Source organism: Pleurodeles waltl, chromosome 1_2, assembly GCF_031143425.1.
Source record: "Pleurodeles waltl isolate 20211129_DDA chromosome 1_2, aPleWal1.hap1.20221129, whole genome shotgun sequence".
NCBI classification, from domain to species: Eukaryota; Metazoa; Chordata; class Amphibia; order Caudata; family Salamandridae; genus Pleurodeles; species Pleurodeles waltl.
The window spans coordinates 508,108,408-508,132,768 of record NC_090437.1 but is presented as its reverse complement, the minus strand read 5'-3'; the positions used below and the strand labels follow the sequence as shown (position 1 = coordinate 508,132,768).

Genomic DNA, 24,361 nt, shown 5'->3' with positions numbered 1-24,361 from the left:
TCTCCAATAAGAGGTACGTTTAAAAAAAAAAAAAAAAAAAAATACACACTAACTATGTACACTAGCAGTCAGAAATAGGCATAAAAAGTAATAGAAGACAGGGCAATGGCAAGAGACAATAGTGACCCTAGGGGGAGCCCAAACCATATACTAAAAAAATGGAATGCGAATCCAGGACCAAGGTAAGTGGAATATGTAGAGGGGAGTTGGAGGAACTAAGAACCTCAAAAGGTAAGTACCACAGCATCCCCTCTCCCCTCCAAGCGACCAGGAAGAAAGGAGTAAGTAACTGCTTTTTCCCCAAAACACCAAAAGGCCTGAAAAGAAGAATTATGCACCACCCAGACAAGACTGCAAGAAACCTGTGGTGGATTCTGAAGAAGGAAGACCCGAAAAAGAAGGGGATCAATTCGTGAACTCACAGAATTGTCTGTGATGGCAAATGCCACTACCCACCCATCTGTGGTTGCAGGAGAGGGTTGACAGTAAGAGGACGGTCAGCAATGCAGCCCTGGGGTTGGTGAAGTGTTCCTGGAGGATGCAGTCAATGTCCCACGCCAGATGGAAGACTGCAGTCAGTCTGTGGCATGGAAACAAGCCTTGGCAGAGGAAAGAGTCACAGTAGACTAAAAGTCGAGCTGCCGGGGATCAGCAAGGTCCACGAGACAACCCACAGAGTGAATTCCCAGGGGACCCTCAGCAATGCAGAGTCCACAGAAGAAGAGGCAGCCCCTGCAGAAAATTCACTGGAAGAGGTCCCAGGAGTCGCAGAGGAGCCCGCGTAGCACAACTGAAGTAGAGTCCCACGCCGCAGGAGCAGCACACAGAGGGCAGTGTGTTGCAGGGAACAATGCTTGGGGGCTGGGGCTAAACGCAGTCTGAAGATCCCTTGGAGGAGATGCCAACAATCCTTGGTATCTGCAAGACACGCAGTGCACAGGGTACGGGGTAATACCTGCGTGGGAAGGCAAGGGCTTACCTTCACCAAAGTTGGACAGCTGGCAGAGAGGACCAAGGTGACCACTCCAGACCACCACCTGTGATGCAGGACCCATGCAGCTCAGGATGAGTGGAGATCTACGCAGCCAGTCGTCGTTGCTGTTGGTGCCTGCGGATGCAGGTGAGTGACTCCTACACGCCAAGGGAGATTCCTTCTTCCTTCTTGTGCAGACTGAAAAATTGCCTCTCTCAGAGGATGCACAGCCAGGGAAATGTTGCAGAAGCTGGAAGGAGCCGGAGAAATAATGTTGCAGGGCAAAGGCGTCGCTGCAGCTCTAGATTGTAGGTTCCTGTGGAGTACAGTTGCGGTTTCAGTGACCAGAAGTCGAAGTAGATGTTGCAAAGGAGCCCTGCTGGAATCTTGCAAGTCGAACCTGAGGATCCCACCCAAGAGAGAGACCCCAAATAGTCCTCCAAGGAATCTTCCGGTGACGTGCTGCTCCAGGACCCGGCACTTCATTCTGCGAAGCTCAGCCTGCTGCGTGGTTCTCCTGTCGCGTGGGATCTCCTTTTGCAGTGTTGCGTGGGCTCCTTCCTGCATCTTCTGTGTCCTCGTCCTGTGGGACTCCAGTTGAGCTGCCTTGGCTTCTGTGGGCTCTCTTGGTCGCTGAGGGCCCTCTATAACTCCCCCTCCCGGGATGAGTCCTCCTGCACCTTGCTGGTCCCCAGCAGCTCCACTTTCCACCAACCACGAAGATTGCCTTTGCCAAGGCTTGTTGGAGGAATCTGGACACGCAACCAAGTCTGCAATCTTCTACCCAGCGTGGGACATCTGCATCCTCCAAGAACTCAACTTCAGGGGTGCAGTGCTGACCATCTTGTGTCCACTGGTGACCAACTCCTGCATCTTCAGAGTGGTGGGTAGGGACTCCTGCCCCTACTGGGCTCTGTGGTGCCTTCTGGACTTGGTCCCCTCTCTCCACAGGCCTTCCTTCACCGAATCCATCACTGGGGTATTGCAGTCTCTTCTGGGTCTTGCATTTCTTCTCTTTTCTCCTTTGTGGGAAGTTTGGGGAAAATCCAGTGATTCACTCCTGCTTTCCTGGGCGCTGGGAGGGTACTGTGTTACTTACCTATGTGGTTTTCTAGTACTCCCAGCTCCCCTCTACACATTTTACTTACCTAGGTTGGGCTCCGGTTTTTGAATTCCATTTTTTAGTATATGGTTTGTGCTCCCCGTAGGGTCACTATTGGTTATTCCTTTTTGCACTGTTTTTGAACCTTTTCTATGCCTATGTCGGATTACCAGTGTATATATTCATTGTATTACTTATCTCCTATTGGTGGGTTGCCTTTCTAGTATTTTGTGGTGATTTGTTCCAGAAATAAAGTACTTTTATTTTTGTACAACTGAGTGTTTTCTTTCATGTGTCTCAGTGCTGTGTGACAACAGTGTTATTGCACAAGCTTTGCATGTGTCCTAGATGAGCCTTGGCTGCTCATCCACAGCTACATCTAGAGAGCCTGGCTTCTAGACAATGCCTACACTTCACTAGGAGGGGATACCTGGACCTCGAATAAGGTGAAAGTACCATAGGTACACACCACACACAGGCCAGCTTCCTACAGTGACCCCCTATGTGGAGGGGGCTCGGACGTCACCTGCCTGACCTGGTCACTCAGATGCTCCAAGAGGCCTCTGACCACCATGGATTAAAGATGGCTGAATCAAGGGACACCCTGGAGGAGCTCTGGGCACCACCCCATGGGTGGTGATGGACATGGGAGTGGTCACTCCCCTTTCCTTAGTCCAGTTTCACGCCAAAGCAGGAACTGGAGGTCCCTAAACCGGTGCAGACTGGTTTATGCAAAGCATACCAGTGGCATGGTGACCATGTAACACCTATTTCCAAAGGAAAAGGGTGTTACCCCCCCCCCCCCCTCCTCTCCCAAAGGAAGACCTTTGTTCTGCCTTCCTGAGCTTAAGCTGTTTTAAGCAGCAGGAGGGCAAAAACCTGTCTGAGGGGTGGCAGCAGCTTGGCCTGCCCGGAAAACCGAAGAAAACTGGTAGGAGCAATGCTGAGGGTCCTCTAAGCACCACATGGAATCATACTTCCAATACTGGCAAAAGTATTGGGGTCGGATTCTGACATGTTTGATGCCAAACATGCCTAGGTTTGGAGTTACGTAGCTGGACATTTGTAGTGACCTATGTCCAGTACACGCAGAACGTGGCGTCCCTGCACTCAAAGTCCATGAAATGGAGCTGAAGTTTGTGGGGACACCTCTGCTTATGCAGGGGTGCCCCCACAAACAGGTACCTGCCCTCTGGGCATGGAGGGCCTACCATAGGGGTGACACAGTGACCTGTAGTGAAAAGGGTGCATACACCCTTTCATGCAGGCTGCAATAGTAGGCCTGCAGAAAAACTTTGCATGGGCTCCCATGGGTGGCATTGTACATGCTGCAGACCATGGGGACCCCTGGTGCCTAAATGCCCTCGGAACCATATACTAGGGACTTACAAGTAGGCACCATTATGCCAAATGTGGGGTGTTTGTGCTCCACGCAACCAAGTTTTACAAGGAGAGCACAGTCACTGGGGTCCTGGTTCACAGGATCCCAGTGAACAGTCAAAACATACTGACACCAGGCAAAATGTGGGGGTAACCATGACAGAAAGAGGGTACTTCCCTACAGTCCCATACACACTTTGAGCAACTTTTCTTTATTTCCTCTTCCCACTAAACACACTACTTTATTAAGAACGGGGAATACATACAAAATGGTCAACTATCTCCACCCTGATCATGGGGATATATCCAAGGAGACGGTTACTTGTACAGACACGTTGATGGTTTGCAACTGAAGATTAAAGAGCCATTTACCTGCGGCCCCACCATCTTGTCAACTATACACTGTATTAAGGAGCATCAATAACAGAATCCCAATTAGATCTAAGGGTGAGAGAAACTTTGGGGCCAGTTAGCAAAGTGTGAGGTGAGGCTAAGTCCTTTAGATAATGACTGGAAAGACACCTGCATGGCCCCAGGGCAGATGGTTATCTCGGCGCAACTCCGCTGCTTAAACAGCTTACCTAATGCCCAACAGTGTGGGAAATGCAAAAATGTCCTGCTCCCACATGCTTCTATTGCTCGAATTGAGAGGGGGACTTCTTCCATATTGTGTGGGTATACCTTTTCATTCCAACATACTGGCCTGGTATCTTAAACACCCTATTCATCTTCCTCATCTATTCAGATGGTTGCAGGACCTTCCGTTCAGAGTGGCGTAGTTCAGCATCCTGGAGTATTTGGGAGGTGCCAAGGGGAACATATCCTAGCAGGAATTGATATCAGAATTGCTAAGTGAGACATTGCTAAATACTGGACATTGCCAACTCCTCCGACACTTGTGGAATGGCGGTAAGAAAAGGAGTTGTGTGCGAAGAATTAGCAGCCTGTATGTTACAGAAGGCCGCCCCAAAATACAGTAAATTACGGGGTGGAAAAGATGGAATTACTCTGGACTAGTAAGAAGACTGTGCCCAGGACTGATTTATGTCACCTACTGAGACATTCACACTGCCATAGCATTTTTTTTATGTTGAAATGGTGTAGGAAGTTGGCTTGGTATACACTATTTCAAAGTAAGAAATAGTGTGCACAGAGTTCAAGGGTTCCCCTTAGAGGTAAGATAGTGGCAAAAGTAGATAATTCTAATGCTTTATTTTGTGGTAGTGTGGTCGAGCAGTAGGCTTGTCAGAGGGTAGTGTTAAGCATTTGTTGTACACACACACAGGCAATAAATGAGGAACACACACTCAAAGACTTACTCCAGGTCAATAGGCTTTTATACTGAAAAATATATTTTCTTAGTTTATTTTAAGAACCACAGGTTCAAGATTTACATCAAACACTTTAGATGTATGGTACTTCACTTAGGTACTTTAGGAACTTTGAATGGAAACAATATCATGTACAGTCTTTGTAAAAATGGCAATAAGCTATTTTCAAAGTGGACACAGTGCAAAAATCAACAGTTCCCGAGGGAGGTAAGATTGGTTAGGTTTCTCAGGTAAATACAGCACTTACACAGTAAGTCTCCTGGGTATACGCAGCCCACCGTTAGGGGTTCAAGGCAACCCCAAAGTTACCACACCAGCAGCTCAGGGCCGGTCAGGTGCAGAGGTCAAAGAGGTGCCCAAAACACATAGGCGCCTATGGGGAACAGGGGTGCTCCGGTTCCAGTCTGCCAGCAGGTAAGTGCCTGCGTCCTCGGGGGGGGCAGACCAGTGTTTTTTTTTTAGAGCCCTGGATTGGGGGGATTGGCGGGTGGGACGACGACGAGTAGGCACACAAGACACACCCTCAGCAGCACAGGGGTGGCCGGGTGCAGTGTGCAAAGCAGACATCAGGTTTTGTATAGCTTTCCATGGAGGGACCCGGGGGTCACTCTAGTGGTGCAGGCAGGCACAGGGGGGGCTTCTCGGGACAGCCACCACCTGGGCAAGGCAGAGGGTTGCCTGGGGGTCACTCCTGCATCAAAGTTCGGTTCCTTCAGGTCCTGGGGGCTGCGGGTGCAGTGTTGGTTCCAGGCGTCGGGTCTCTTGTTACAGGCAGTTGCAGTCAGGGGGAGCCTCTGGATTCTCTCTGCAGGCGTCACTGTGGGGGCTCTGAGGGGGGTCGTCTCTGGTTACTCACGGGCTGCAGTCACCGGGGAGTCCTCCCTGAGGTGTTGGTTTTCTGCAGGTTGAGCCGGGTTGAGCCGGGGGTGTCGGGTCTCACGCTTCCGGCGGGAAACGTGAAGTCTTTGTAAGTTGCTTCTTTGTTGCAAAGAAGTAGCTGGTTTTGAACAGGGCCACTGTTCACAGGCGTTTCTTGGTCCTGTAGTCCAGGGCAGTCCTCTGAGGCTTCAGAGGTCGCTGGTCCCTGGAGCAGGTTTTTGAAGTTTGAGACAGGCCGGTAGGGCTGGGGCCAAATCCGTTTTAGGCTTCCTCCTTCTCTGCAGGCTTGTAGGTCAGCAGTCCTTTCTTCAGGTTGCAAGAATCTGATTTCCTGGGTTCAGGGTTGCCCCTAAATACTCAATGTAGGGGTGTGTTTAGGTCTGGGGGGCAGTAGCCAATGGCTACTGTCCTTGAGGGTGGCTACACCCTCCTTGTGCCTCATCCCTATTCCTATTGGGGGAATCCTCCAAAATCACGATGGAGGATTTCTAAAGGCAGGGGTCACATCAGCTCAGGACACCTTAGGGGCTGTCCTGACTGGTGTGTGACTCCTTGTTTTTCTTATCTCCCCCTGGCATTTCCACTAGCTGGAGTGCTCTGGGGCATTGTAACACCAAGCTTGAGCCTTTAAGGCTCACTGCTAGGTGTTACAGTTACTGCAGGGGGAGGTGTAAAGCATCTCCACCCAGTGCAGGCTTTGTTTCTGGCCTCAGACAGCACAAATGCTCTCACCCCAGGGGGTCAGGAACTCGTCTCTCAGCAGCAGGCTGGCACAGACCTGTCAGCCCTGCACTGAAGGATTGGGTAAAATACAGGGGGCATCTGTAAGATGCCCTCTATGTGCATTTTTTTAAATAAATCCAACACTGGCATCAGTGTGGGTTTATTATTCTGAGAAGTTTGATACCAACTTCCCAGTATTCAGTGTAGGCATCACAGAGCTGTGGAGTCTGTTTTAGACAAACTCCCAGACCATATACTTAATATGGCCACACTGTATTTACAATGTCCAAGAATAGACTTAGACACTGTAGGGGCATATTGCTCATGCAGCTATGCCCTCACCTGTGGTATAGTGCACCCTGCCTTAGGGCTGTAAGGCCTGCTAGAGGGGTGACTTACCTATGCCACAGGCAGTATTTTGTAGGCATGGTATCCTGAGGGGGACGCCATGTCGGCTTTGCCTTTTTCTCCCTACCAACACACACAATCTACAATGGCAGTGTGCATGTGTTAGGCGAAGGGTCCCCTAGGGTGGCACAACATATGCTGCAGCCCTTAGTACCACTGGTACCTTTTACAATGGACTTATCTGTGTGCCAGGGTTGTGCCAATCGTGGAAACAATGGTACATTTTAGGTGAAAGAACACGGGTGCTGGGGCCTGGTTAGCAGGGTCCCAGCCCACTTCTCAGTCAAGTCAACATCAATATCAGGCAAAAAGTAGGAGGTAACTGCAACAGGGAGCCATTTTCCTATAAATGGTAAATGGAAATCCAATGAAACTTGGTTATATTCAAAAAATAAAAAAAATAAAAAAGGGTGGGAGAAACAACTTAAACACAATACAAATCTTTTTAAAATTACTTTCATACACTGTTGTGCTTGGATACAAAATTTAAAAACCTATGCAAAATCTAAAAGGTACTGACAATATTATTTACCTTTGTTCCAATCATATCGTAAACACTTTTAACTAGTTAAAATGCTATTGAATGACAAAAAAAGGATACGTTCCTTACCTGTAAATCTCTCTCAAGGGAATCTTCATAAAAGTCATCAGCATTGAAAATTCCCGCCCAAATGCGGGGACCCCGGAGCACATGTAAACACGCATGCATATACATTAAATGTATATTTAACTATAAAATTGGGTTCAGAATTTTAGTATATAGATATATATATATATATATACATACACACATACATGTGTCGATGTAATCATGCAGTCTACGCTGACAAACAGGCCAAAAATGCCCTATTTTGTAACGTTTTTTCTTTAATAAACACGTCAACCAGAGTTAAAACATTTCTGTAAAGCAGAAAGAAGCCATAAAATGCATTAGTAATCTTCTACAGAGAGAAAACTAACGAAAAACAAAGGCATTATTACTCAATAGGGTGCATCCAAATCAACATAGCATAACAAAAAGAATTGGCACAGTGCCATTAAGGCCTGCAGAACCTCCAGTATCCCACAATGCCTCAGAGGTGACAGTTGGGTTACAGTTAGGTCAGTACTTTTTTACAGTGATAAGTAGAGAAGAATATGAGTATAAACTGCTGTACATCGAAAAGTTTGTCCAGGAAGGTGGGTGGGCTGCTTATGACTATGATGAGGATTCCCCTGGAAGAGAACTGGGATTTAAATGTAAGTAACTTATCCTTCTCTTCCAGGGGATCCTCATCAATAGTCATGAACACTGAATAGATTAGCATGCTTATCCCACACCCCTGCGGACGAAGAAATGTAAGCACAAGCAGTTTGTTCATTCTATTTACATAGATTTCTTAAAGAAGCCTGACCAACTTAAATGTCTGTCTTAGCATCTGAATCTAGACAATAATGCCTTGTAAAACTATGTACCAATCTCCATGTTGCGGCTTTGCAGATTTCGGAGATGGTAACATTCTTCAGCAGGGCTGTTGCCGCCTTACCCCTTGATGAATGGGTTTTAAGTCTGGCAGCCAATTGGTAAGTAAATAGAAATACATGGGACTACCCGCCTGGAAATGGTTTGCTTTAAGGCAGCTATGCCTGTTCTCATGGGGCCATTGTTCACAAAAAATTGATCAGACTGTCTGACATCTTTAGTCTTATCAAGATAAAATGTTAGCACTCTTTTTAGATCTAAGGAATGCAAAGCTCTTTCTGCTGGTGTAGATGGTTTAGGAAAGAATGTTTGAAGAGAGATGGTCTGGTTAAAATGGAAATCAGACACTTTAGGTAGGAAACCAGGATGGGTCCTTATTACCACCCTATTATGAAATACTGTGTAGGGCTCTTTAGAGCAGAGAGTCTAAATTCTTCTGACTCTTCAAGAGAAAGTAATGGCAACAAGAAAAGCTGTTTTCCATGTAAGATGTTGCAAAGAAGCTTTGTGTATAGGCTCAATGGGGGACCCATAAGCTTAGACAAGACCACATTGAATTCCCACTGAGAGGAAGGGGTACAAGATGGTGGGAAAACTTTCCTTAAGCCCTCTAGAAAATCTTTAACCAAAGGGATTGTAAAACATTATGCTTGAGAGGGTGATTTTCAATAAGCAGTAATGGCTGAAAGATTTACCTTAATCGAAAACTGCAAACCTGATTTTGCTAGGTGAAGGAGGTAGGGTAGTATGACATCCTCCTGTCCTAGAATTGGCTTGGAGCCATTCTGGATACACATGTAGAATCTTTTCCACTTGAATGAATAACAATGCCTTGTTGAAGGTCTTTTACATACTTTAGGATGTTCATGCATTCCTGTGAGAGACCTAGATTACCATTTTGCAGTAATTTAGGAGTCATGCTGTCAAGCTCAGCGAGGGAAGATTGAGATGAAATACCTTCCCCTGTAGCCTGTGGAGAAGATGCACTCTGCATAGAAGCCTCCTGTGAGGCTTTTCTGATAGATGAAGGAGATCCATGTACCACCTTTGACGGAGCCATTCTGGAGCTATTAGTATCATTCTGGTTTTGGCCCTGTAAAATGTTTTGATAGCTGTGGTAATCAGGGAAATGAGTGGAAAAGCGTGGAGAAATGTGTCTGACCAGTCTAACAGCAGGGCATTCCCCTTTGTCACTGGTCAGTAAAACCTGGATGTGAAGCTACAGCATTTTTTGTGTTTTTCATCAGCAAACAGGTCTACTTGAGGATACCCCCATTCTTGAAAAATATTTATGACGTTGTCGTGAAGCACCCAGTTGTGTGTGTCTGAGAAACTTCGTCTGAGAGAGACCGCTTGTGTGTTCTGGACTCCTGGAAGGTGAATATCTGATCGACAACCTCCTTGCTATTAGCCAATGCCAGATGGCCTGTGACTCCTAAGATAGGGGAGAGACCGAGTGCCCACCTACTTTTTCAGACAGTGCACTGTGGTCATGTTGTCTGTTTCGCTTAGGAGAGAGAGCACCATCCTTTATAGATGGATAAAGTGACTTGAGGGCTAGATGAACTGTCCGCAGCTCTAGCAGGTTGATGTGGTATTGCTGCTCTGTCAGACCACAGGCCCTGAATTCAGAGGGATCCCATGTGAGACCCCAACCCTGAAAAGATTCATCCATTACAAGAGTTTGAGTAGGAATGTCCTGATGAAAAGGGACTGCTATTAACAGATGCTGTTAAGTCCACCGTACTGAGTTTTTTGCCACTGGTGACAGTCAATCTGCCATCCCACTTGTCTGTGAATTGACTCTACTGATCCTCCAGATTCTCTTAGGGAGGTTTCATGTGCCATCTGGCATTCGGAACAATGAAAATGCAGGAGGCCATGGAACCCAGGAGCGAGCCTATTTGTCTGGCCGTTGATTGACAGAGCGTGAAGGGTGCTGTAACACTTCGGCGCTATTGATAATAGTCTCTCTGCCGAAGGATACACTTTTGTGAGGTTTGTATCTAATGTTGCTCCTAAGTAATGGAGCCTCTGTATTGGAGTCTGTAGAGACTTTTGTAGATTTACTTGAAGACCGAGATTTCTAAAAGTATTTATGCTGATTTTGAAATGTTGCATCGTCATAATAGGAGAGCTGCTTTTCAGTAGAAAATCATTAAGGTACCGGTAAATGAAGAGCTTTTTCCTCCTCAGGTGTGCTGCCACTACCGCTACGCGCTTGGAGAGCGTCTGAGAGGCTGGCTTCAGACAAATGGGTAGTCAGTACCATTTACTGATAGTGGTGGAATGCAACTACAAAGCACAGGAAGTTTGTGTTTCTCTTCCACAGGATTGTGAAAGTAGGCATCCTGCAGATCGATGGAGGACATCCAATCCACCTGATGGAGTTCGGGGTAGATCTGATGGAGGGCAAGCATTCTGATTTTTTCTTTGCAAATGTCTTTGTTGAGATGTCTCATTTAAAATGGAACTGAAGTCTCTGTTTGGGCCTTTTCCTGCACTAGGAAATAGCTGAAGTACACTCCTTTTCTGAAGGCAGAACTTCTTTGATAGCTCTTTTTTGTAGCAGAGTGAGAACTTGATTTTACAGCACCCCACTGGAGTGGGTGACAAAATTAGGGGGAAGCAATTCTTCATTGCTTTCCTGATGTTTAAGTTGCAGATGGATTTGGTCTGTTTGCTCCTTGTTCCCTTGTTTGTGGGACTGATAGAAGGTTCTTCCTTGCCTTTGTTGCTGTCTTGGGGCACACTGAGGTGTTTGAACCTATTTTGACCATCTCTTCATCCGTGTGGGACCCAAATAGAGGGTTGCCGGTGAATGGCAGATTCATAATGTGATGCTGCACCTCCGGCTTGAGGCCTATTAGATGGAATCAAGATGATCATCTTGCACACATACCATGAGCATACCCATAGATCTGAGACATCCACAGTCACAATACTTACCTGATTGGCTATTAGGCATCCTTCCCATAGGATTTCTTGGAAGTCCTGTCTATCTTCTCTGGGTAGTTTCTCAACAGATCTGGATAGTGGATCCCAGAGAGATCTGTTGTATCTCCCTAAAAGCACAGCTGCACTAGATACTTTCATAAAGGAAGCGGAAGTGCCATACATTTTTCTTCCCAGTGAGCCTGGATGTTGGCTTTCCTTATCTGGATGTACTGTTGATGAGGAAGTAAATGAATGGGTTTTTCTGGCTGCAACTAGAATGACAAATTCAGGTAGAGGATCAGATCTGAGAAATAATGGGCCCTGATCTGGGTCCTGATTTGGGGCCTTACAATTCTTAAGAATTCTTGACGGTGCTGCACGCAAGACTGATGGTGTGAGGAACGTATTCATTACTGGTTGTAAAAGTCATGGAACAAGAGGAAAGAGCTGCCTTGAAGAGCGATGGTGCAGTGTTTCAAATATTACTGATAACGATGTCGTAGGTTCAGGGAGGTCTATATAAAGTTTATGGGCTCCTCTGACAAACACTTGATTGAAGGTGTTATTGTCATCCACTGGGGAGACTCTAGGAGGAGTGTCTGTTAAAGTAGGTGAATAGTTTTTAATAGACGACGCAGAAGCAGTAGACTAGAAAGGTGATCTGTGTTGTTGATGATGACACCGAGAGCTCCGAGACCTCCTGGAAGAGGAAAGTGATCTTGCTCTAGATGTTTGAGGCGTTCTACTACTTGTGCGTGAACGAGAAGCCCAGTCCTCTTTATGGTGCGGAATGACCTACGCCTGATTTGAGGCATTTGTGACAGTGTCCTTGGAATGGATCTTAAGGGAAAATACATTTGAGAATATTGTGCGTTCGAAGTATGACAGACCGGGCTTTTGTTAAGACTCAAGCCATCTTGGTGAAAGATTAATTGGTGAAAGATTAATTGGTGAGACTTGACCTCCTGTTACAGAATTGGAGGAAGCTCTTGAGGATGCCAGAGACAACTGACTTCATCTGATTTTTGCAGGATCATGTCTTTGAGCCACCAATGTCGACAGAGAACCAGTGGGTGAAGTGGTCTTCGCCAATGGAGGATGTGTCGATGTTGAACGATGTTTTGGATAGGCAAACTGTTGTGTCTCACGTCAGTCTGTTTGGACGTTGAATGTGATTGAATAGGTGAGGTGTGTGTCTATGTCAAACAACGGTGCAATGTCATCAGCGGGGAACATACACACCCATATCTCGACATCGAATGATGTCTTGATGTCAATTGTGATGTCACAGGTGGTGTGTCTCGACGTTGAGCGGCACCTGCTTGCTGTCGACGGAAATAGATCTTTGCCTTGACGTCGATGACTGCTGGACTGTTGCTGACGACGTGGCCCTTAATGTTAAGTGCTGCCTGGATGTCAATGGGTCATGATGTACCCTATCCTCACAACGGTGCTGGCTCGACGTTGAACAGTGGGTGACTGCTGACTGAGACTTATCCTTTGTTGAAGTCGATGGTTGGCGATGTGTGGCTTTCGATGTTATGATCTTCGACATCACGTGGGCGGGAATATTCAGTGCTTATGACTTGGTGAGGATCCCTGGAAAAGAAGCATTAGATACAGCCATAAATTCTAAAATAATGAATTACCAGCTTAATGTTCATCTCAACATTCTCTTGGAGTTGATCTCTTTCTGCTTTCATGCTTTCTAGAGTCTGTAGCAACTGATGCTTCTCTTGAATTAAAGCTGTTGTGCCTTCTCTCAGATCGTGGAGCTGCTGCACAAAATCACACTTTTCATCTTCCAATATTTTCAGAGCAGCTTCACTGGCTTTCAATTGCTCTTCCAACTGTTGCAACTCAGAGGTCATTCTCTGCTGCAGTTCAGTTTTCTCAAACAGTACACTTTCTTTCTCTCTTGTTTCCTTTTGAAGGTCTTCCATCAAAGAGGCCAACTGAAAACAATTACAAATAATAATTCAACATAACCATTCAAGGAAAACAATCAACATTTGGTAACAACTTATGAAGCAGGAACTATTTAGCCACACTTTAGGTTTTTAAAAGCTAAAAAGTACTGGCATTATTTAAAACATTTTGTTTCTATTATATCAATCACTTCTAACTAGTTAAAAATGTTATTTAAATGATAAAAATGAGCATTAGTTAGCCACAAATTCTAAAATAATGAATAACCTGCTTAACGTTGGTCTGGAAATTTTCTTGGATGTGGTCTCTTTCTGCTTTCACGCTTTCTTGAATCTGCTGCAGCTGATGCTTCTCTTGAATTAAAGCCGTTGCGGCTTCTTGCAGATCGTGGAGTTGCTGCACAACATCACACTTTTCACTTTCCAGCGTTTTCCAAGCGGCCTCACTAGCTTTCAATTGCTCTTCCAAATGTTGCAACTCAGAAGTCATTCTCTGCTGCAGCTCATCTTTTTCAGACACAGCACTTTCTTTGTCTCTAGTTTCCTTCTGCAGGTCCTCCATCAAAGAGGTCAACTGAAAGCAATTCAAAATATTATTTTGATAAAACCATTGAGGACAAACAAGCTACCTATGAAAACTTCGTATGTGGTAGAGACTATCTAGCAGCACAATACTTAATATTCCCCAGGCATCAGACTGGATTTGGAAATTGAGCAATCCCTTTTCTCACCGGTAGGTGATGCCTTTCAACTCCAAATGGCATCATCAGGGCCAGAAGTGACATGACCAGTGCCCACATAGGTGTCACTCCAGCACTCTAACCTCAGTTCTTGACTGCTTTTCCAAACCAGAAGCACAGAGCCAAACTGAGGACAAATGACTAGTATCAGCATGATGTCCGGAAGTATCTCTTGAATGTTAGGTACACCGTGCAGTACATTACAGTAGTGCCCAAATGCATAAACATGGGCAAAAGCTGACCTAGCGATATGGGGAGACTTGTTCACAGATAAGGTATTATGCACCTTTGAATCCTAAACATCAGACTTTGGGATACTACAAGGCACCTTCCTAATAAACACCACCCTAGTTAGTGTATTACATAAGATAACCGGACACTTCCAAATTACTTCAGGTCCTATTGACACACAGGGATGGTCGAAAACAGTAACATACTTGTACTCCGCAATCGCGCAGCCAGAGAGCCCTCTACACTTCATCTTCAGGTCTACTGGAACACTCTCTCTGTAAAGCTAATGGACAGTGGATGCAATGTCTAGAAACCACAAAATTCATCTACACTAATGCCAGATTAAAGCACACCCAATTTAATTACCTTCATTATACATATCTCACCCCTACAGATTAGCACACATTCACCCGGGAACACCAGATAAACGCCTTCGCTGACATGGCTGACTTTATACACCTGGTCTGGGAATGCCCAAACTTGATCCCATACTGGCAAGATGTCACAGAATTCATATCAGATACAACTGGGGGAGCAGTGGGCAGAGAGGGTGTTTGTTGCTTGTTAGGGGTGACCGCTTGCACATCGGTAAACAAAGCTGTTAACAGATTAATAGACCTGGCATTAATCTTAGAAAAGCACAGAATAGCCATGGGCTGGAAATCACCTGCCCCGCGCCAGCTACCTGTGCATTCATGGTGGACCTCCGCACCTATATATTGGCTGAACACCTGCAACAACACCCTGCCGGAACAATTTACCCACAAACAACCACAACCAACACCACCACCACAGATTGGCAAACATACCTGGCGAGGGTTGAAGTTAAATCTGACACCAGCCCCCCGTAGACTCAATTACCACACATCACACTAAAACAGTACACCAAGATATACCCACGACAAGCGCCCAGCACCTCCAGATATCAGCACAACGCACCCACTACTCCTATGCCACGGCCCCACTAGGCCAGGTGCACCCTAGGTGGCAAACTGATCAATAGACGTCGGTCAGGCCCTTCTGCACGCCTCCCAGAAAGGAAGGCTGGCATCTCCCCCACAGGATACTGATCCCTCCTTTACCCTCACACACTGAGAAAGTAGCCTCTTTCTAGCATGGTTACCACATTTTTGGCCTGTTTGTCAGTGTTTGACTGTCACTGGGGTCCAGTATTCCACTCAAAATTGGCATACTGGACCCCCACCCCCTTATAAGTCCCTAGTATATGGTACCTAGGTACCCAGGGCATTGGGGTTCCAGGAGAGACTTATGAGCTGCAGCATTTATTTTGCCACCCAGAAGGAGCTCATACAAACACTTCTTCAGGAATGCCATTGCAGTAGCGTAGGCACTTTTTCACAGCCATTTTCACTGCAACAGGTCATTATAAGGCACCTATATGTCTAACCTTCAGACTCTGAAGGCTAGTGCATAGTACCTGTGTGAAAGGGCACCCCTGCACTAGCAGAGGTGCCCCCACATCCTCCAGGCCCATTTTCCAGGACTTCGTGAGTGCGGGGACCCCATTGTAAGTGTGCACTACATATAGGTCAATACCTATATATAGCTTCACAATGTTAACTCCGAATGTGGCCATGTAAGGTGTCTAACAACTGGGAATTGTACCCCAATACTGATTCCAGTATTGGTCGCACAATCCTATGGACTCTGGGGGATCCACCATGGCCCCCAGTACTGCCATACCAGCCTTCTGAGGTTTGTACTGCAGCCCCAGCTGCTGCCACCTCACAGACAGGCTTCTGCCCTCCTGGGGGTTGAGTAGCTCAATCCCAGGAAGGCAGAACAATGCATTTTCTTTGGGAGGAGGGTGTTACACCATCTCCCTTTGGAAATAGGTGTTACAGGCATGGGAGAAGTATCCTACCAGAGCCTCTGGAAATGCTTTGAAGGGCACAGATGGCATCCTTTACCTTCTACTGTGTGATCAACCACAACTCTGCTCCAGGAACTCTACAACTTGCAAAAAAGTATCTAAGACGACTTCAGCAACCAACTCCAGCTCCTGCAGGCAACTACAACAGTTTCCATGTTGTGTATCCACAGAGGACTGCCGGTCTGCAGCCTGCACCAGAAGAATTGAAGGAATCTCCCCTGGAGAGATGGAGTCAATTCCCTGCTTCAGCAGGCACCTCTCTGCAGCGACAACCGGTCTTCTGGGTCCCCTCTCCCGACAATGAGCCTGAATCCTGGAACACGGGTGGTGGACTAAAGTGACCCTGACTGTCCAAAGGTCCAATGTCCAAATCTGGTGGAATTAAGCGCTTGTCTCCCAGAGACAGACAGTACCCCGTGCACTGCATGTTTTACAGCTGCTAGGGCTTCTGTGCGACTTTCCCAGAAGTTCTTCGTGCACAGCACAGCCCAGGTTCCCAGCACGGTATCCTACAACACACAGATCCCGGATTTCACCTTCAGCACAGTGGGATCCCTTTGGGTAGGCTGTCTCGACCGCTGTGTGCACCTCCTTTGCCCCCGTGCTCTGGGACTCCTGTGGGTGCTGCCTGGTCTTCTGAGGGCGCTCTGAAGTGCTGAGACTCCCCTCTGTCTCCCATCCTGAGTTGAGAGCCCCAGGTCCCTCCTGGGCCCAGGCAGCATCTTTTCACACCAAAAGCATATCTTGTGCGAGCCCAGGCTTATTAGCAGAATCCAGCGATGAAAACCAGCCTGCATTCATATACACGACGACGTGGGACATCTCCTGCACCAACCGGGACCCCACAGCTGTCTTTGGTGCATTTCTGACTTTTTCTTCCAACCAGAAGTTCCAGAAGTTCCACCTTTAACCGAGTTAGCAGGGGCCCCTGTTCTCCCTGGACTCTTCAGCGGATCTTGGACTTGGTCTTCTCTCTTCACAGGACTTCAGGTCCAGGAATCCATCGTTGGCATCTTGCAGTGTTGTCTGGTTTTTGCATAATCATCTATCACGATTTCTAGTGTGTTTTAGGAATCTTGCTGTGCTTTACTCCTGCTTTCCTGGGCTCTGGGGTGGGGTATTCTGCTTAGCTTCAGTGTTTTCTTACACTCCCAGCACCTCCACACACTACACATGCCTAGGTGGGAAACCAACTTTCGCATTCCACTATTTTAGTATATGGTTTGTGTTCCCCCTAGGCCCATTGCAACCTATTGTGATTTTCACTGTTTGCACTATTTTCCGAGTATTTACTTACCTGCTTTTGGTTATTAGTGTATATGTTGTGTAGAATACTTACCTCATAAGGACGTATAGTCTCCAAGATATAATTGGCATTGTGTCACTAAAATAAAGTACCTTTCTTTTTGGTAACACTGAGTATTGTCTTTCATGTGTGTGAGTACTGTGTGACCAGTGGTATTGCAAGAACTTTGAGTGTCTCCTAGTTCAGCCTTGGCTGCTCTGCCTACAGCTACCGCTAGACAGCCTGGCTTCTAGACACCGACTACATTTCACTAATAAGGGATAACTGGACTTGGTATGAGGTGCAAGTACATTTGGTACCCACTACAAACCAGGCCAGCCTCCTACACACTCTTATTGTAATTTCCCATGAGAAGACGCAGCACAAGTTATTGTGTTCTATCTTATGTTTTTTTTTTTAATGTTTGCTTACATATGTACAATTGGTTATTAAAAACAACATTTCTGTGTGACACTGACTCCACTGGCCCATGTATGCCACTTTATACGTATTTGCCTCATTGCTATGTATTACTACTGTCAATTGTAAAAGGGCATCAAAGAACGAGCAAGACATGCAATAAACCAGTAGACTGTACATTGTTGATGTGATACTTTGACTGTATGGTATAACACTCAATAAAAAGTTTACTAAATTAAAAAAAACTAATGTTAGATACACAGTTCTCAGAATGGCAAGGACCAGTAAGGAATCTGCAGCTAGATAGGGTCTTCCAGATAAGAAATTACCTAAGGTAAGTAACTTGTTCATTTGATAGAGATTTTAGCTGCAAATGAGTAGCCTCTTTCTAGCATGTTACCCACACTTTTGGCCTGTTTTGAGTGTGTGTCAGTGTGTTTTTACTGTGTCACTGGGATCCTGCTGGCCAGGACCCCAGTGCTCATAGTGAAAACCCTATGTGTCAGTGTGTTTTGCCTGTCTCATTGGGATCCTGCTAGCCAGGACCCCAGTGCTCATAGTTTGTGGCCTAATGTGTGTTGTCAGTAGTGCTTGACTGTGTCACTGAGGCTCTGCTAACCAGAACCTCAATGTTTATGCTCTCTCTGCTTTTAAATTTGTCACTATCGGCTAGTGACTTCATTTACCAATTTAAATTGGCACACTGGACCCCCCTCATTATAAGTCCCTAGTATATGGTACCTAGGTACCCAGGGCATTGGGGTTCCAGGAGATCATTATGGGCTGCAACATTTCTTTTGCCACCCATAAGGAGCTCAGACAAACCCTTACACAGGCCTGCCACTGCAGCCTGAGTGAAATAATGTCCACGTTATTTCACAGCCATTTTACACTGCACTTAAGTAACTTAAAAGTCACCTATATGTCTAACCCTCCCTTAGTGAAGGTTTGGTGCCAAGTTACTTAGTGTGTGGGCACCCTGGCACTAGCCAAGGTGCCCCCACATCGTTCAGGGCAAATTCCCCAAACTTTGTGAGTGCTGGGACACCATTACACGCGTGCACTATACATAGGTCACTACCTATGTATATCGTCACAATGGTAACTCCGAACATGTCCATGTAACATGTCTAAGATCATGGAATTGTCACCCCAATACCATTCTGGTATTGGGGTGACAATTCCATGATCCCCTGGGTCTCTAGCACAGAACACGGGTACTGCCAAACTGCCTTTCCGGGGTTTCCACTGCAGCTGCTGCCAACCCCTCAGACAAGATTCTGCCCTCCTGGGGTCTGGGTAGCCCCAGCCCAGGAAGGCAGAACAAAGAATGTCCTCAGAGAGAGTGTTACACCCTCTCCCTTTGGAAATAGGTGTAAAGGGCTGGGGAGGAGTAGCCTCCCCCAGCCTCTGGAAATACTTTGATGGGCACAGATGGTTCCCCCATCTCTGCATAAGCTAGTCTACACCGGTTCAGGGATTCCCCCCAGCCCTGCTCTGGCATGAAACTGGACAAAGGAAAGGGGAGTGACCGGTCCCCTGACCTGCATCTCCCAGGGGAGGTGCCCAGAGCTCCTCCACTGTGTCCCAGACCTCTGCCATCTTGGATTCAGAGGTGTTGGGGCACAATGGACTGCTCTGAGTGGCCAATGCCAGCAGGTGACGTCAAAGACCCCTCCTGATAGGTGCTTACCTCTTTCAGTAGCCAAACCTCCTTTTCTGGCTATTTAGGGTCTCTCCTCTGGGCTATTCCTCAGATAACGAATGCAAGAGCTCACCAGAGTTCCTCTGCACTTCCCTCTTCGACTTCTGCCAAGGATCGACCGCTGACTGCTCCAGGACGCCTGCAAAACCGCAAAAAAGTAGCAAGAAGACTACCAGCAACATTGTAGCGCCTCATCCTGCCAGCTTTCTCAACTGTTTCTTGGTGGTGTATGCTCGGAGGGCTGTCTGCCTTCACCCTGCACTGGAAACCAAGAAGAAATCTCCAGTGGGTCAACGGAATCTTCCCCTTGCCAACGCAGGCACCAAACTTCTGCATCACTGGTCCTCTGGGTCCCCTCTCATCCTGACGAGCGTGGTCCCTGGAACACAGGAGCAGGGTCCAAGTGTCTCCCACAGTCCAGTGGCCCTTCTGTCCAAATTTGGTGGAGGTAAGTCCTTGCATCCCCACGCCAGACAGTAATCCTGTGTACTGCGTGATTTGCAGCTGCTCCGGCTTCTGTGCACTTTTCCAAGGATTCCTTTGTGCACAGCCTAGCCTGGGTCCCCAGCACTCCGTCCTGCATTGCCCAACTCGCTGAGTTGGACTCGGACGTCATGGGACCCTCCTTTTGTGACTGAGTCGACCGCTGTCCTCAGATCTTCTAAGTGCCTGTTCCGGTACTTCTGCGGGTGCTGCCTGCTTCTGCGGTGGCTCTCTGAGTTGCTGAGCGCCCCCTGTTTCCTCCTCCAAGGGGAGACATCCTGGTCCTTCCTGGTCCTCAGCAGCACCCAAAATCCTCAACCGCGACTCTTGCAGCTAGCAAGGCTTGTTTGCTGTATTTCTGCCTGGAAACACTTCTGCAACATCCAGCACACCGTGGGACATCTTCCATCCAAAGGAGAAGTTCAGAGCCCTTTTCGTTGTTGCTTAATCTTCGGCTTCTTCCATCCGGAGGCAGCCCTTTTGCACCTTCATCTGGGGTTTAGTGGGCTCCTGCCCCCCCTGGACACTTTCATGACTCTTGGACTTGGTCCCCTTCCTTTACAGGTCCTCAGGTCCAGGAATCCTTCTTCAGTGTTGTAAGGAAATGCCTCCTTGGCATGGTTGCCCCCTGACTTTTTGCCTTTGCTGATGCTATGTTTACAATTGAAAGTGTGCTGAGGCCTGCTAACCAGGCCCCAGCACCAGTGTTCTTTCCCTAACCTGTACTTTTGTATCCACAATTGGCAGACCCTGGCATCCAGATAAGTCCCTTGTAACTGGTACTTCTAGTACCAAGGGCCCTGATGCCAAGGAAGGTCTCTAAGGGCTGCAGCATGTCTTATGCCACCCTGGAGACCTCTCACTCAGCACAGACACACTGCTTGCCAGCTTGTGTGTGCTAGTGAGGACAAAACGAGTAAGTCGACATGGCACTCCCCTCAGGGTGCCATGCCAGCCTCTCACTGCCTATGCAGTATAGGTAAGACACCCCTCTAGCAGGCCTTACAGCCCTAAGGCAGGGTGCACTATACCATAGGTGAGGGTACCAGTGCATGAGCATGGTACCCCTACAGTGTCTAGACAAAACCTTAGACATTGTAAGTGCAGGGTAGCCATAAGAGTATATGGTCTGGGAGTCTGTCAAACACGAACTCCACAGCACCATAATGGCTACACTGAAAACTGGGAAGTTTGGTATCAAACTTCTCAGCACAATAAATGCACACTGATGCCAGTGTACATTTTATTGTAAAATACACCACAGAGGGCACCTTAGAGGTGCCCCCTGAAACTTAACCAACTATCTGTGTAGGCTGACTGGTTCCAGCAGCCTGCCACACTAGAGACATGTTGCTGGCCCCATGGGGAGAGTGCCTTTGTCACTCTGAGGCCAGTAACAAAGCCTGCACTGGGTGGAGATGCTAACACCTCCCCCAGGCAGGAGCTGTAACACCTGGCGGTGAGCCTCAAAGGCTCACCCCTTTGTCACAGCCCAGCAGGGCACTCCAGCTTAGTGGAGTTGCCCGCCCCCTCCGGCCACGGCCCCCACTTTTGGCGGCAAGGTTGGAGGGAACAAAGAAAGCAACAAGGAGGAGTCACTGGCCAGTCAGGACAGCCCCTAAGGTGTCCTGAGCTGAGGTGACTCTAACTTTTAGAAATCCTCCATCTTGCAGATGGAGGATTCCCCCAATAGGGTTAGGATTGTGACCCCCTCCCCTTGGGAGGAGGCACAAAGAGGGTGTACCCACCCTCAGGGCTAGTAGCCATTGGCTACTAACCCCCCAGACCTAAACACGCCCTTAAATTTAGTATTTAAGGGCTACCCTGAACCCTAGAAAATTAGATTCCTGCAACTACAAGAAGAAGGACTGCCTAGCTGAAAAACCCCTGCAGAGGAAGACCAGAAGACGACAACTGCCTTGGCTCCAGAAACTCACCGGCCTGTCTCCTGCCTTCCAAAGATCCTGCTCCAGCGACGCCTTCCAAAGGGACCAGCGACCTCGACATCCTCGGAGGACTGCCCCTACTTCGAAAAGACAAGAAACTCCCGAGGACAGCGGACCTGCTCCAAGAAAAGCTGCAACTTTGTTTCCAGCAGCTTTAAAGAACCCTGCAAGCTCCCCGCAAAAGGCGTGAGACTTGCAACACTGCACCCGGCGACCCCGACTCGGCTGGTGGCGATCCAACACCTCAGGAGGGACCCCAGGACTACTCTAAGACTGTGAGTACAAAAACCTGTCCCCCCTGAGCCCCCACAGCGCCGCCTGCAGAGGGAATCCCGAGGCTTCCCCTGACCGCGACTCTTTGAATCCAAAGTCCCGACACCTGGGAGAGACCCTGCACCCGCAGCCCCCAGGACCTGAAGGACCGGACTTTCACTGGAGGAGTGACCCCCAGGAGTCCCTCTCCCTTGCCCAAGTGGAGGTTTCCCCGAGGAACCCCCCCCCTTGCCTGCCTGCAGCGCTGAAGAGATCCCTAGATCTCCCATTGACTTCCATTACAAACCCGACGCTTGTTTCTACACTGCACCCGGCCGCCCCCGCGCTGCTGAGGGTGAAATTTCTGTGTGGGCTTGTGTCCCCTCCGGTGCCCTACAAAACCCCCCTGGTCTGCCCTCCGAAGACGCGGGTACTTACCTGCAAGCAGACCGGAACCGGGGCACCCCCTTCTCTCCATTCTAGCCTATGTGTTTTGGGCACCACTTTGAACTCTGCACCTGACCGGCCCTGAGCTGCTGGTGTGGTGACTTTGGGGTTGCTCTGAACCCCCAACGGTGGGCTACCTTGGACCAAGAACTGAACCCTGTAAGTGTCTTACTTACCTGGTAAAACTAACAAATACTTACCTCCCCTAGGAACTGTGAAAATTGCACTAAGTGTCCACTTTTAAAACAGCTATTTGTGAATAACTTGAAAAGTATACATGCAATTTTGATGATTTGAAGTTCCTAAAGTACTTACCTGCAATACCTTTCGAATGAGCTATTACATGTAGAATTTGAACCTGTGGTTCTTAAAATAAACTAAGAAAAGATATTTTTCTATATAAAAACCTATTGGCTGGATTTGTCTCTGAGTGTGTGTACCTCATTTATTGTCTATGTGTATGTACAACAAATGCTTAACACTACTCCTTGGATAAGCCTACTGCTCGACCACACTACCACAAAATAGAGCATTAGTATTATCTATTTTTACCACTATTTTACCTCTAAGGGGAACCCTTGGACTCTGTGCATGCTATTCCTTACTTTGAAATAGCACATACAGAGCCAACTTCCTACAAGTGTTTTGCTGGTGGTTGTGGTTCTTGCAGAATCCCCTTTCACGACTATTGTCTCTTTCTGGGATAGTAGGGTAACTTTACTCCTACTTTTCAGGGTCTTGGGGTGGGGTATTTTGGACACCCTTACTGTTTTCTCACAGTCCCAGCGACCCTTTACAATCTCCCATAGGCCTGGGGTCCATTTGTGGTTCGCATTCTACTTTTGGAGTATATGGTTTGTGTTGTCCCTAGACCTATGTCTACCTATTGCGTCCTATTGTGATTCTACATTGTTTTCACTACTTTTCTTACTGTTACTTACCTGTTTTGGGTTTGTGTACATATAATTTGTGTATATTACTTGCCTCCTAAGTGAGGGTATCCTCTGAGATACATTTGGCATATTGTCACTAAACTAAAGTACCTTTATTTTTAGTAACTGAGTATTGTGTTTTCTTGTGATATTGTGCTATATGATATAATTGGTATAGGAGGAGCTTTGCATGTCTTCTAGTTCAGCCTAAGCTGCTTTGTCATAGCTACCTTCTATCAGCCCAAGCTGCTAGAAACACCTCTATTCTACTAATAAGGAATAACTGGACCTGACACAGGGTGCAAGTACCACAAGGTACCCACTATAAGCCAGGCCAGCCTCCCACAAGGATCTCCTGAACCTTTGAAGAGATCTTGCACTACACCTCCTGATTAAGATGCCTGGATGGTGCCTATATAGAAGCCATGTGTCATTCCCAGTGTGGACGACGCAGAGCTGATCAACACCACCTACCAATAAGCACCAACAGCTGAATTTGTCTGCTCTTACACTCAACAAGCCCACCAGATGTTGCATCATTAAGAATACGTCCTGATGTTCCAGCCCTGCACTGAGACCCAGGGACCACTGACAGTACACAGCCCACTCCACCCTGCTTGTTGCAATATCACACAGCAGTGGTGTTGCCTTGAACACCTGAACCAGCCTTTCCTTGACGGAAAGAAGAAAGGCTTTCAGTGCCATGCGAATCACTCTCAGTTCCAATAGGTTGATATAGTGTGGAGAACCGCTGAAGACCAAAGTCCTCTTATCTTCACATCTCCCGGGTAGCAGCGCCAACCTATAAGTAACATCGGTAGCCACTGTGAGCTCTGTACAGAGAAGAGAGGTGTGCCGGTGACCCCAATCGTGGCTTGTGAGCCACCACTGCAGATCTTTTGC

At 47.4% G+C, this 24,361-nt stretch overlaps 1 protein-coding gene across 5 annotated transcripts in view; it reads right to left on the bottom strand.

The window, feature by feature from the left end:
* Positions 1-24,361, bottom strand: part of CENPE (centromere protein E) — a 1,295,748-nt gene that overhangs the window by 811,309 nt on the left and 460,078 nt on the right. For all 5 annotated transcript variants that reach the window (XM_069241483.1, XM_069241500.1, XM_069241509.1 and 2 more), the window contains 2 exons: positions 13,392-13,697; positions 12,845-13,150 (listed from right to left, as the gene is read on the bottom strand). In XM_069241483.1, coding sequence (XP_069097584.1) covers positions 12,845-13,150; positions 13,392-13,697 — 612 coding nt within the window. The remainder of the gene's footprint in view (positions 1-12,844; positions 13,151-13,391; positions 13,698-24,361) is intronic.